The 15,063-nt window shown below is 43.8% G+C and overlaps 1 protein-coding gene across 2 annotated transcripts; it reads left to right on the forward strand.

Moving 5' to 3' along the window:
- Positions 1 to 357: 357 nt before the first annotated feature.
- On the forward strand, positions 358 to 13,367 carry LOC119186853 (uncharacterized). Of its 2 annotated transcripts, none has more exons than XM_075881574.1 (4): positions 358 to 444; positions 1,234 to 2,112; positions 8,904 to 9,023; positions 13,107 to 13,367. In XM_075881574.1, exons 2-4 carry the CDS (start codon positions 1,245 to 1,247, stop codon positions 13,256 to 13,258), a joined length of 1,140 nt encoding a protein of 379 aa, XP_075737689.1. In that variant the 5' UTR covers positions 358 to 444; positions 1,234 to 1,244; the 3' UTR covers positions 13,259 to 13,367. The 2 variants fall into 2 exon arrangements, with proteins under 2 accessions (XP_075737689.1, XP_075737690.1); XM_075881575.1 differs by having other exon boundaries at positions 1,234 to 2,094.
- The last annotated feature ends 1,696 nt before the right edge of the window (positions 13,368 to 15,063 follow it).

Genomic DNA, 15,063 nt, shown 5'->3' on the forward strand with positions numbered 1-15,063 from the left:
GAGCAATCCTACGTAGTTTCCATGGTACTTTTGAAATTCCCTTAGGCCTCATTTATTTTAATATGCACTGCTGACATCTTTATTTTTCAACCTTCTGTCTCTGGCTTTTAAAAATTCTTTTATCTCATTCTTTTTTTTATTTTTAATAAATTCGTTTTATATGTTTTTTGAATTGTCATATTGAACATTTCTTTGAATTTTCTTTTAACTGAAGTTCATTGTCTCTTGCAGGTATGTGCCAAGTTTTCCTACATGACAAAGCAAAACAAAATCTTTGGCCTATTGGATATCACCGTATATAGCCTGGGAATCATCATCGCCAAAGGCGGGTGCGAATCATCATCGCCAAAGGCGGGTGCCAGCGCGTGGATCGGTCGTCCTCACGAGCCACTCGCCTCGGTGATTTGGAACCGGCTGGAGGCCTCGAAGGACATCGGTAGCCCTGTGAGTATACCCTAGCCATCGTGTACTCTCGTACTAACTTCCGCATAGCAGATGATTACCCAAGCGTGGCCAAGCCAGTGAGCTCGGCCGTCTAGGCACGGCCTAGTTCAATGACTAGGCGCGGCCAAGCCTAACCGATCGACCGGCCCGGCGAGGCCTAGTTAGTACGCCAACTGCTTGACTTAGCTGTTGAAAATACTTAGGCCATTGCCAGCGGCCAGAAGCTCTTCTGGGAAGCTCACAGAAGACTTGGCTTCAGAGCTCCTTCATTTTACTTCCATTGGGTGGTCGAGATGTTATCGGACACAGGGAAAAAAAGCCCCAAACACTATGCCTCCACTGTGCGATATTTATTTTTGACAGTTTTAACGGCGAGGGAGTTGATAAGTACAAAGTTGGGTGTATATTTTGAATGACCACAAGTTGATTTTATCAATTTATGTTCTTGAAGTTTGACATGATTGCTGTGGGTAGCGTTATTAAGCAGGCGTGATCGGCAGAGTGGGAATGCTGCCGCAGGATGCCGAAATCACAAATTAGTTTTGAATGGTAACATCGCAAAGGAGCTCCTACGCTTAACGGTTGTATGAGTGAGCACCCGCAAACTTTTTGTAGGTTGGGTGTTTTTCCCGTTTAGCGAAACGAAAATTTCGTGGATGAAGACTGGCGCATAAAAATTGCATAACACATGTAAAGTTATCATTGCCTTATTTCTTTGTATGCCGACACAAGCATATAACAGTGTGGGTCACCGAGTGTGAATTGTTTTTCATTAACTGCGCATTTCAGATTGCAAGAGGATGAGTTACCCGACGGCTCCAGGGCATGAGGTGCACGCCGACGCCGTAGGGCGGAGCTCTCCTTTAGGCAACGAGGGCTACCAGGCATCAGGCATGCAGCGGCAGATGCCACCATCAGTATATAGGGCCATCCAAAATGCCCTGCAGGCTGCTATCCTCGATGCACAGCAGCAACAGCAGCAGCGGCACACTATGGCAAATATGGGCTACTACCCAAACACGACGGCTGCCTCCTACCAGACGTCCGCGGCACCTCAGCAGCAGCAACAACAGCAGCAGCAACAGCAGCAGGAACAGCAGCAGGAACCGCAGCAAAATTTCATCACCCAACAGCTTCAACAACAGCTACGACAGCAGCAACATTTCCAAGAACAGCAACGGCTACAGCAGGTACAACAGCAACTGCAGCAGCTTATACAGCAGCAAGTACAACAACTTCAGCAGCAGCAACAACAGCACCAACAGCTGCAGCAACAGCAGCAGGAACAGCAGCAGGAACCGCAGCAAAATCTCATCCAGCAACAGCTTCAGCAACAGCTACAACAGCAGCAACGTTTGCAAGAAGAGCAACGACTACAGCAGGTACAACCACTGCACCAGCAGGTACAACAGCAACTGCAGCAGCGAGTACAGCAGCAAGTACAACAGCTTCAGCAGCAGCAACCGCAAGAGCAGTACGCGCGCCAGGCCCAGATGTACCAGGACTACCCGACTCAGGCCTACGCCATGCCGTACACCAGCCAGGCGTCATACCAGCAGGCGCCGGACTTCCCGGCTTCCAGAAGCTACGGAGCAGCCCAGACGGGGTACCCGCTGAACGGACCGACGGGCTACTTGGCTAGCTGGCCAGGCGCGTCTACTAGTGCTGGTTAGTATATGCATTTAACAAATTTAACTGAGCATATTGCGGGAAACACCCACGTGCTATGCTGCACATTAACTGCAGCTGTACGTAGTAAACTAGAATAGTTCACAGTAGCGTTTCAATACCGGGCCACTCACCATGCTCTAAAGATACAAAAATACAAAACGATTGCAATAATCTCTCGTGATATTTCTTGTCCTTCTTGCGCACTTTTCTAACGTTGACAGCGGTTCCCATGACGTTTATAGTGTACATGCTCTCGATTAGTCCATATACGTGAAGTATTATATGTGACTTCTCTCCTCTCTGCTTTGCCATGCAGCTGCCTATGCGCTCTTTGTTGCGGCAGATGAATATCGTGTACGGTCAGCCAATCACACTTCATTTTGTGTGTTTACAAATGTGCAAGCGGTGCCTGTAGCCGAGAAGCGCGAAATATATAGCTCTAGTGCTTAGTGCTGACATTCTTCACGTGCTCTCAAGAACTTAGCGGCTAGGAGGATGCATCGTGTGGAGAAAGGGTAGTGAAGAAGAGAAAACCACCCCCTCGTCTTTGAACGTAGGGTGGTGAGTGGCTCTTTAAGAGTTTTTTTCAAAACAAATAGCCGTGTTCGCGAGATTGAACCGTATGGTGCCGATGCGCTAAGATTACGTGAAAGCAAGATTGTTGCATACTAGAGAATGGTACGCTTTCGAACGGTTTTATTTACTTCTTTTTTAGGCTATGTGACGCCAGTATAAATGTGATTGCTTGAATTGCTGTGGATAAAATAATATAAATATTGTGTACACCGAAAACTACTGATTATTGCATCAGTTCGAGTCATCCAATGGTACCTGATATTTCTATCTGGCGTTAAGTTGAAGGAGTAAAAATCTTGCAGTTCTCCCGGACGAACGCTTAGTTAGCAGCAATATCGAGGTTTAGCACTGCACTAAAAATCCTCAGACGGGGCATGCGTCAATGATATGCAGGGATGGTATGTTGGCTATCGTTAGTGTACTTTACGTCACGAAGTTCCTCCTTCTCTGTTCTAGAAACTGCGTCTTTTAAAGCACATGTATGGTAAGCAGAAAAACAGAAATATACAAAGTAATGATAATCTAATTTACACCACGCAGCTAGGTGGCGAAGAACCGCCATGGCGCTAATTTAATGGCAAGTGAGGTGTTTTTATATCTTCTTTTTCAAATTGCAATCAAAACACTAGATGTATATCGCGCTCGGCAATGCCCCTCGTTTCATCGACACTTTGGCTGAAGTGGCCGGCGATAAACGTGCGTTCTGATCTTTATATAATTCATTTTCATCTATTTGTTTCAGCCCTTTAGTATTTACTTTTACCTAACTTTGGGCTGGTTACTACTGCTGCCAAACTTGACGTACTTTTGTCATATGGATGAAGTGTACACGGGGTGCCCCGCCGCGGTGGTCTAGTGGCTAAGGTACTCGGCTGCTGACCCGCAGGTCGCGGGTCCAATTCCCGGCTGCGGCGGCTGCATTTCCGATGGAGGCGGAAATGTTGTAGGCCCGTGTGCTCAGATTTCGGTGCATGTTAATGAAGCCCAGGTGGTCGAAATTTCCGGAGTCGTCCACTACGGCGTCTCTCATAATCATGTGGTGGTTTTGGGACGTTAAACCCCACAAATCAATCAATCGAAGTGTACACGGAGCGATGGGTCATACTGAAAAGACATATGCCTCATTTGCAAACTCGTCTTTAAAGCCACTGACGCTCACGTTAAATGTAACCATTGTCGCTACTCTTATCACATAAATGCTGCGGTGTAACTGAGCGACATGATACGACAAGAAGTGCTGCTGGTGACTTTCGAAAGAATTATGTCTGTCCGATGTGTAAATCTGGCGTGTCCCACAGAGGTGCGGAGACTACTGTTGATGTTTCTCAAAAGTTCAATCTTCCTGTTGCTTATGCTCAACTTAGCCGGAAGCTAGACCTTTTAATGCCGCTAAAAGAGTTGTTTGATTACGTTGAACGGGCATTGCAAATGATTGATTGATTTGTGGGGTTTAATGTCCCAAAACCACCATATGATTATCAGAGACGCCGTAGTGGAGGGCTCCAGAAATTTTGACCACCTGAGGTTCTTTAACGTGTACACAAATCTGAGTACACGCGCCTACAACATATCCGCCTCCATCGGAAATCCACAGCCGGGATTTGATCCCGCGACCTGCGGGTCAGCAGCCGAGTACCTTAGCCACTAGACCACCGTGGCGGGGCCATTGCAAATGATGTCTGATCACTTCTATAACTCTTTGAACTCGTTCGAAAGCCAAGAAAAACAAATTGAGCGACTCCAAAAAAGAACTGACCAGTTGGAACGTGCGAGGCCAGACCAAGAACTCCACCAGTTAAACGCAGACTTGAACGACTTGGAAGTGCGTATTAGGAGCAAAAACCTGGAGATTCATGGTGGTATTTATTGAACACGAGACCATCTGCCAAAGATTGATGCGGTAGCTAGACTGATTCAGATTGCCGAGAGCGGTGACCATGACATTGAAGCGTCATCGGCTTCAAGCGAAGGCAAATAAGACACCTGCTATTATCGTGCGCTTTCAAAGCCAAAAAATGAGGAATATGTGGTTACAAAAAAAAAAAAACGTAATAAAGAAACTAGGTTCTAAGGTGTTCACATCGGAAACTTTGACACGCCAGGCTAGATAATTTTGTGGATGGTGAAACAATTGACTCGCGAAAATGGTTTTCAGTAAGTATGGTATGCCAAAGGAAATATCCTCTTCCGAAAGGTGAATGGTCAATCTTCATATATGATGAATGATGTCAGTCAGCTGGCCAAGTTATCTGTGCGATAAATATTTGTGCGAATGTAACAATGTGGCTGTCTGCTCATGATGGCTAAACTTTCGGTGCGTGCTACCATGAGACGTTCGCAGTACTTTGCCTGGCGAGTCGCTTGCCTCATCCGTGAAGTGTATTCATTTTAATAACGAGGTAGATGAACTTGAAATTTTCTCTGATAGTTTTGATATGCCTTTTGACTTTATGATTTCAGAGTCTTGGCTCATTAGTGACTTCATTTAACCGTCATTTACAACATTTGCTATGAACCGTGATAAAGGCCGCGGCGGAGGTGTATGCATTCTCGATATTGAGAAAATTGAATGTGAATCTGTTTTGAAACCCATTTGCTTGTCATCTGCAGTCGAAGTTGTTTCCACAGTGATACATAATAAGTGTCTATTTTGTGTTTTATATACCCCCTAGTGGGGAGATATTGAATACATAGGGCAGTTTTTGAATACATTGAATCATACTTTTCTTTAATTTCTGCGCAACAATATGACGTTATAATGAGAGGAGACTTCAATGTAGACATGATGTCTAGATCTACGAGTGCCACTTATTTAAACGTAATAATAAGAAGCTTTGGATTTCGCATTGTTGTTGAACATCTAACTCGTATTACTGCTAACTCCGAAACATTAAATGATTTTCATTACTATCAATACTTCTGTTATACACTGAAAGGTAACGTGTTGCGAAATAAGCGATCACATGGGTATTTGTTTTTTCCTGAAATTCCACCTCGGTCTAAACGTTTGCATGCTCCAACAGTGCAGTGTAATATACCCAATGCTCTGAAAAAGATTTGTAGCGAAATATCAGCTACACTTTGGGATGACGTGTTCAATAATACTGACGCTGAGGAAGCTTATGCGAAATTTCTGGGCCAGGTCTGCGGTATTTATAATAGGCACTTTCCAATTACGAATAAACCAATATCGAAAACAAAACTTACACAGCCTTGGATAACACGAGAGCTGTATGATCGCATAAAACGTAAAAATAAATCTATCATTCCTGTATAGCCTCCAAAAGTATGGATTTGTTTGAAGAGTTGAATAGCTATAGAAAAAGGTAAATAATGATATACGGAATGCTAAAAGACCATTACGAAAATCAGTTCCAACTTTCAATTCGGCATCCAGATAAACTATGGGCAAAAATGCGGTCTCTCGACATAAACTTTGTTGAGGATAAACATTTTGATACAGTCATACAAAATGGCCATGTTTACACAGGCGAACAGTTGGCTGAAGCTTTCAGCCTGCATTTTTCTAAACAGAACTCTCCAGTATAATACTCTCATGGCACGCATAGTACCAGATGTTTGTCATCCATTTTTTAACCCGTTACGGAAAATGAGGTCAAAAGGACGTTCTCCGAGCTATCAAACAGTACGTCACGTGACACAAACAATACACAGATTCCACCTGTGAAGCACGTAATGGAGGTAATTTCTGCATCGCTGACACGCATTTTAATTATGTCAGGATACCGCGACATTTCCATCTTCGATGCAAACAGCAAAAGCTGTTGTACTTTACAAAAACGGCGACAAAAATTATTTTGGTGATTCTACACCAATCAGCATCGTTCCAGTATTCTGAAAATGTTTGGAAAATGTTATATACAAGCGAATAAATAGGTTTTGGTATGCTCACAACATACACAGAAAAAAACCGGTCGGCAGAAATGGCTGTTCTTCGTCAAAAAGAATATCTACTGGATACATTTGGGCAAAATAAATTCGTGCTAGGCATTTTTATAAAATACTCTAAAACAATTGACTGTATTGTGCACAGAATTTTTGCAATAAGTTAGATTTTTGTGACATAAGGCTTAAGGGGTCATGCTTTAGAGTTAATAAAGTCATGTATATAACACTAAAAACAGTATTTTCAAATTGGCAGTTTTTAATCAAGAGCACGCGCCATCAAAACCGCAGTACCTCAAGGTAGCATAGTGAAGCCTCTTCTTTTTAACATTTACACCAACAATATTACGCATATTGAGTGTGATTCTAAATTTATAATGTATGCAAATTTATAATTTGTACTTTTGCCAGTTGACACTCATAAAGAGTTAGCTTTGCATGAAAACAGTATTTTGAGAAACTTAGAACTATGGATTATTGAAAATGCATTTTCATTTAATGTAAAAGACTAAAGCTAATATTTTAACTGCAAAATTAAAAAATCAGTCACTCCAATAAAATTACAATATAAATCGCAGTCTGTGTAAATTATGAAATGTATAATATCGCTTGGAGTCTATTTTACACAAAGTATGCAATGGAATCACCATGTCAGTAATGTTTTTCTGAAGTCCTCTAGATCTGTTGGCCCACTTTCGCGTCATAGATGGCTGCTACCATGCTTTATTTTTTTCTCAATTAAGTTACTGTACGTTAGTGTGGGCCGTGATGATAGAAAGTAAATTAAAAAGGTTTCTGTATACACAATACAATTATTTTTTATTTATAATGTTCCATACAAGCATAACATTCATCATTTCTTTATTGAACACAGCATTATTAACGCATTCAACTTATAGAAACATCGACTGCTACGACACTATCAAACAGAACAAAAAAGACGTTTGTCTACATTATCGGAGTTAGCCGATATGTTACTACCAACATCGTATTCAGCCTCTTTGGGTACTTCCTCACACAAGAAGAAATTATGGTATGCAAAAAGTGTCTTATCAGTACCATTACATATAAATAAACTCCATTTTGCAGGCATTGAAATTAGAAAAAAATACATTAGCACAGCTCCGCGAATTTTTTGTTATTTCTAACTGTAAAGCACACCTTTAGCATTTAGCCCGTTATGTGTATAATGCAATGTGGCGCCATCTTCTGTGCCTCTTTTCTATTCTGCTCCTAATGTTACCTTTTTCCTATATTAGCACAATTGCCTCCATTTAAAATGCCTCGATTACATGTGCGTTAATATATTTTTGTAACGAAAGGGAGTTACTGTGACCATTATAAGTATTTTGTCGCCACCACTCCCTCTGCCTCATGTAATAGGGGGGGGGGACTTAGTCAAGTGGCCTGTCCACTCCCTCCATCAATAGTGTATTGGTGGAATTAAAATTACTATTAGGTAACAAAATTAACCGTAATATAGGAGCACATGAAGATGGCAGGATATTTTATTTTTTGCTGGTTTCATGCTCTAAGAAGTTTTTGAAAGCAGCTGTGTTACAGTGCGGTGTCTTAAATAATAACCGTGGCGAGGGAACGTTAAAGGTGATCGTTGAATCCACGATGGACAATAATACTCATGGAGTAATACGGTACATCCGTTTAGCGCTTCCTAGTCACCCAACTCGTCGTAAGCCGACGAGAACGACATGCGTAAACGGCTATCCATATGAAATTGGCGTGAATGAACCTTGCCAAAAGGCAGGGTAAGGGGGTACGAATTATGCAAGTCAATCCCTTTATTGCTAACGTCCACTACGCACTTCAGCAGGCCGTTCTGACGAATGTTAGGAATATTAGGTTCACCTAGCCGCCTTACTAAATGCGCTGTACCAGAATACCGAAGAAACACATCGTAGAACTATGGTAAACGCCTTCACGTAGAATATAGTATTCATTTCCTCACTCAAATGCGCCAGCATAAAGCGACGCATAGTTTTTAGAGTGAAAAGTTAAGCACCAAGCAGGACGGACAACAGAGAAGAGATTAGACAAGCGCTGTTTTATAATAGCAAGGCAGTCAGATTTGAGCAACTTTCATTTGCTAGTAATAATTTCCAGCCATCGATGAGGAACTGTGCACGTTCACTATAGCAAACCTACCATGTCCCACTTCAAGGGCTTAAGTTATTTGTTTTTCAATGTGATCTAAGTGTGAATGTTAAGGTATAATATACCTATGTGAGAACGATTGAGCTTCGTTTCATGGATTGACTGAGACGTCGTTGTGGTCTTTTTTTATTTAGCGTTCACAGACAGACAGTCAAAAAGTCCGTGGGCCGCTTACCAGCAAGCGACCGGGTTGTGGGCACCTCGGCGTGTCTCACCGCAGAACGCCGACGTCGGTCGCCAAAATTACTACTACAGTAAGTGTCATTGTGGATTTTCTATCTCATACCGCCGTCTCAGAGTTGTTATAAAGCAAGAGTTAGCAGCCTTGCCCCAAGGACCCCCTTCTTGCCTAACGCAGTCATATATGCATTGCGCAAAGAAAGGGGTTAGTCTTTTATGCAAATTATTTGTTGGGATCTGTAATAGTGCCCAGTCCTTTCAGCATATTTTGCACGATGATCTGTTACCCTCAGGGCCTGAAGTTTGGTGCTACGCTGTTGGTTAACAATAGCTGCTTACTGGTTTGGTTAAATTAAACGAATACAAACGCTAGGGTGTTCAACCGCCCTCTTTTTTTCACCCGAAGGTGTTTTATGCTGTGGTGCTTATTGATGGCATCTTTGCGCGGGATTCACTATAGTCGTGTCTTTGAATATAAGCTAAAAAGTTCAGGTACCAGTGATGTATTGTCGTCAAGCATAGAATATTGATAAAATGAACGTTATCGGATAGAAAAAAAAAGAAAAGAAAGAGCATCCGCCGCCGGAAATCAAACGTATGACCCCTCGGTTCGCAACAATAGGGCCCGGTGCTTTAACGACTAAGCCGCCGAGGCACTTTTGTGACGCTCGCAAACGTACTTTGTATCTTTGCCACATTCTTTCTCGCACTGTGCTCTCTGTTGACGGGGCTAGGTCGGGCTATGCGAGACCAGCGCTGGATAGGTGGCGCCCCGAAAAAGAGCACCTGGCGGATAGTTGCGACACAACTCAGCTCCTCGCGCACAGACGACCAGCCGCAGTTGTACCACTCTGCGAGCACGCATGTGTGCCGCTGCTGGGCATCATTTTGGAACGAGCAGCTCGAAAAGCCTTTGCGCCTGTAATTATCCACTGTGGTTTCGAAGAATAACTTTGTGCGAAGGATACTCCGACATAAAGAGCACTGAAAAACGGGGACAAGCCCTGCAAAGCGGACTGTGGCTTTGCATATATAGTATCGAATGGACAGTGCTGGTCCGTGATGGCAGCTCCCTCGTCCTTATTTTCTGGTTGCGTGCTGGGTTCGGGCTAATGCTAGTGCTGGCTGACATGCCCCCATCTGCAGTAAAACAAAAGAGAACAAAAACGAAAGCACTGTAAGTGGTAGCTGCGTTCATTTTTTTTCTGTTTTCGTGTGTACGCCCTGTCAGCGGTATTTATTCACAGGGACGTGGATCAAGCATAATACCATGGCAGCATAGCACGAGTTGTGTCACACTGCCATTCTTTAGGGCTCGGGATAGATTAGTGACCATAACGGCCGCACTTCGATGGGGGTGAAACATAAAAAAGAACACCCGTGGACTAAGATATATGTGCGCATTGGAGAACTCCAATCGGTCAATATCTTGATACGTACGCTACAGCGAATGAAAATGATATCTTGTTTGGCACATGAAAACCTGGGAATTATCGATGTTGAACAGACACCTTCATTTTATACCGACCCAGGGAAGCGGAAAAACTTGAACTGTGTGTTGGTGAACAAAACGAGTGAAAATTGAAGACATTTCAAACTTCTCTAGCAAGGCATAAATTCCAATGTTACTTAGCCACGGCAGCCAAAAAACGCTTACCACATCGGCTGACTCGAGAAAGCTAAGCTTCGAGTAGTATGCTGCTTTGCTCGTAACAAGAACTACCCTGTATTTTACCAGAGTTAAAACAAAACAGTAAAACGAAAGTTAACAGAAGCATCTCGGCATCGAGTGCTCACCGCGAGAGTATCTTTTATAGCAGCTTGGAGGCGTAGTGCGAGAACATGGCCCCACACAAGTCTTATGGACAAGGTAACTTTCCTTTACTCGCAACTGTTTAAAAAAAAAACTATTTGCCTATCGTTTCATTCACTTCACGCGGTGGCATCAGATGGAGTTTGATGGCAGTGGTCAGATGGATTGGAGGCATGGAAAGTGTTAGACCTGAAGTGGGCCACACAACGCTCAGCGGGCCTCATAAAAAAATACATGTGTCGTATGTTGCATAATACACCTGTTTTTTCTTTCGGTAAAACGCCGTTCAAACTCGACTGTTTGATCTTGGTTTCCACTGGTGGCTGTCTTCACGATCGAATAAGTATAGCAGACATGCGCCATTTGGTTTAGAAACGAGCCCGGCAGCACTAGACAGGAGAGCGAGAACATCGCCTCCTCTTTTTACGTCCCCCCTTTCCTCTATACGCCATATATTGTCGCACTCGAATACGCTGCAGTAGCGCCAGCGCCCTTTAGTTTTGTTACGGCGATGCCCTCCACGCACCGGCTCTACGCGGCGCCGCTCTCGTCTGCGGCAGCAGGTGAGAAGTGCACGCTCTCACCGCCAGGGCGGTCGTGGAAACACCAGCACTGGTTCCTAGTGCGCCACAAAACGCGCATCAAGGCATCTTGAAGGGACGGGGTGGTGCCGCCATCAGTAAACGAAGTGACGTAACGAGTGACGTAACGAAGTGACGTAACGAACGAAGTGACGCCGATAGGCATCGATTCTGTGTCGACGCAGCTAAAGGATGGCTCCGAGATTATGTGCATTGGTAAATAGTCTCGACACCAGCGATCATGTCAACGAAGACCCCCCTATGCATGTCTTGCATATATGGGTGTCGCCCTAGACGCAGTTAGGTTGTATTTGCTTCCTATTATCGTGGCACGGCTCGTTGACGGAGTTGTGGAACCTCCACATTCAACAATGGTGTTTCTGCGCCGCCGAACGCTTCGAGTGTTATAGCAACGACTAATAAAACTGCAGCAATAAGAATAGCAGAAACGTCCACGGGCTAATGTCGTGCATTGGTAGAGCGAGACAGACGCCAGCGGTACGTGGAATGCCAGCGCGTGTTCGCGGTACAGGCTACGAAGCTCTGCCTCCCGTGTTGCTGACACGCAGTGTGGTAGAGTATGAATGAGCACAGGCGTAGGTTGCCCTATTTCTCGGGAGCGCAAAACATGACATTTCTCTCCTTAATTGAGGACGCTTTGAAGTGCATATTGAGTTCCGTGGGTTTGATACGTGCTTGTTAATATCAACTTTGCGCGTGATTCACTATACGTTGTGTCTGTGTATATAGCTAAAAACTTAAGCTATCACAATAGTTATATCATAATCTGGGTCGTTAGTCGTTGCGATGGAGACGTGCCACTAGGCCTCAACGTGGGTGCATCCCCGTCAAACGATGCTGTAGCTTCCAAACGGCAGCCTCTGTACAAAGTCTGGTTCACTGTGAAGAGGAATAAAGCTGATTAATGGATAGATTGATCTATCACTGCACAATAACCACTGATTCTGTGAAGATAAATTTCCCTTTTTTCTGCTATAACTATATCAATGACGGAGCAATCAGCCATGTTTTCGTTTCAGCACGCAACTGTGCTTTTTGCTGCTTTACTTTACTGATGGTGTCACTGCAGTGTTTATACATGGTGATGTCAGTTCACAGCTTGTTTTTGAGACAGTGAAGATCTCTTAATTTTTCCATGGCCGTCATGAGCACGTGGTAACAAAATATAGTAATAAATACGTTCAAAAGTTGACCAGGGCAATTAAATGATTCTCGTGAATGTCTCGATTGTGTTTGAGAAAAACGCGCCACACGAATGAACAGAAACATGCATAGAAGCAGAAACAAACAGCGAAAATCATGACACAAGACAAAGTATAGGGCATACAATGTCACCGGATTTACATGTTTTGGATGAAGAAATTATTGTAATTCTACAGTAAGCTTTGTGCTCTGGTGGTGAAAATAAAAAAATATAATGAGACACCCCAAAGAAGTCACTCACGAAATCCGTAGGATTGATTATGTCCTGATAATTTATTTATTCAATGTGTATCATTCCATTATTTTGAAAAGTGTGATGACGCCGAAAAAAAAACGATGTATAGACGATGTATAGGAATACTAGAATGCCCAAATAAATTAGTACAAAATTAGGTAGAACTTTTGCGCGCCCTCTACTTTGTTTTGTGCCTTAACTTTGCAGCGGTGTTGACCACTTCGAACGTGAACCAACTGGCTTTAGCAACTCACGCTTACGGGGTATACAGAAACACGTGTTATTGTGAGTTTCATTTGTGCAGGCAACAGCTACCCAAGACGAAGCAGATACCCACCAGGCTTCCGCTTTTCCCGCCCAAACAATCCGGCCGGCTACCAGACGCAGAGCTACAGGCAAAGATACCCGCCACCGGGTGTCTACCAAGTGCAGCCCCGTTATCCCCAAAATCGATAGACGTCTGGTCCACCCGGTACACAGACCCCTACCACCACAGCCACGAAGACGTGAAAAGAGAACCGAGGTTGAAGGGTCATCATGCCAACGTAATAAAGTAGTATCGTTCCGAGGCACAAAAGAGCTCATGTCTTTTTGACATAGATGAATAGCAGCAGTTGGACAGAAGCATCTGCTTTCCCGTTATTAAAAAAAAAGTAGTTGTAAACGAAGAATATAATCGGGAACTACACTCTTCGGTTTGGTTGTAAACAGAGACTCGAAGTAGAAGTGCAGGATTCTACAAGATATGCGGAAGGCCAACTACAGAAGCAACATGGTTACCGCTTGAAATTGGAAACACAAACGAAAGCGAGTTCCATGCGAGTGCCGCCTATGCAGATTTTGACAACACGGCGAGGACAAGAAAAGCAATTGGAGGTGGACGTAATTACAACCTATTCTGATGACGGAGCTGTACATGGATATGCTCTGTGTTGGTGTGTTCGCAAAAAGCTCAAGTCCAGGTATATCCTGTAGATATTAGGGCGAATCCTACAACGGGTCACTGGCATATTAAAAATGAAGTGGTCTTCACCGGGCGTATGTGCCACATGAAGTGGGTCAACCCCTCACTTACCACTGGTTCACTGTTAAACTAGAGCCCACGGGCAGGAAGCACCGATCACGAAACAACCAAGCGCATACATCAAGCCACACCAGACAACGCACGTCACGGCTAGAAGACACTGTCGTTTAAACAAAAAGCTTTAAAGGGGCATGCACGAAATTTAGAATCGACCTTCCGTAGAGGGCTTCCGGGTTTAGTTTCAAGGTGTGTGATCGGCTAATGTTGTAAATTTTCTGTCACTTGCATATGGTTTGCTAAAATAGCCTGTATGGTCATCCGCCTTCAAAGAATAAACCGACTCCTTAGATGTTTCTTCACGGCTCCAACTCCGACGACTTCGTTCGCATGGATCATGTACGAGAAATAGGGCTAGGCGCCGTGTGATGTTTTACACTCGAGTCTAGATGCATGAAGCTGGTATAACTTGAATGATGCAATTTACACGCAGCACAGGCCAACTTCAGGCTTTCCGCTTCCAGGTGGCTGCCCTGCACTTTGTCCTGGTTAGTTACCACGCACCATTTTTGTGAGCGATTATGTCGCAGCATGTGGGCGGAGCTTGCAAGTATTCTATAGTGGGAATCAACTACAGATGTTCCTGTGCAGCTGCTGCTATGGCACACCTCTGAGCAACCACTCCGCAGTGCGCAATCGATGCAACAAAGCACAACTGACGTATGCGTTTCGCAAATCAGCTGTGCTAAAACAAGAACAGAGCAAGTCGGGCCGCCGACTATCGAGGGAACGGGCAAGATAGCCATAGACCGAGTGATTAAATTCAATTGAGCTTATTTCGACATCATGAGAGACATTACTAAAGTCAAAACACTGAGCCTGTGGAACGACGGCAAAGAAAAAATAAAATATATTAAGGCTCGATGAATGCTTTCGCGCCCTTTGCGTTCAAGTTTACACTGCGCGAAGTCATTTTCATTGATATACCAGTAAAATGCATAATGTATGACTCAGACCTTGAGAGGGTGGTACGTGCCATTTAACGATTATCGGAGAGTCTAAAATAACGGTCTTACTGTCGAGAGCTTAAAATGTATTTTTTTTCTGAGAAATAATGACAAGGAAAACGTATTCTAAGGAGCTAGGTGACCATGGCGAAATGTCACCTAGCTTCTTAGGAATACGTTCTCGTGTTGAATACGTTTTTTAGTGTTGAGATAAGTGTCAATGTAGCAGAAAA

This window comes from Rhipicephalus microplus, chromosome X (genome assembly GCF_043290135.1).
Source record: "Rhipicephalus microplus isolate Deutch F79 chromosome X, USDA_Rmic, whole genome shotgun sequence".
Classification (NCBI taxonomy): Eukaryota; Metazoa; Arthropoda; class Arachnida; order Ixodida; family Ixodidae; genus Rhipicephalus; species Rhipicephalus microplus.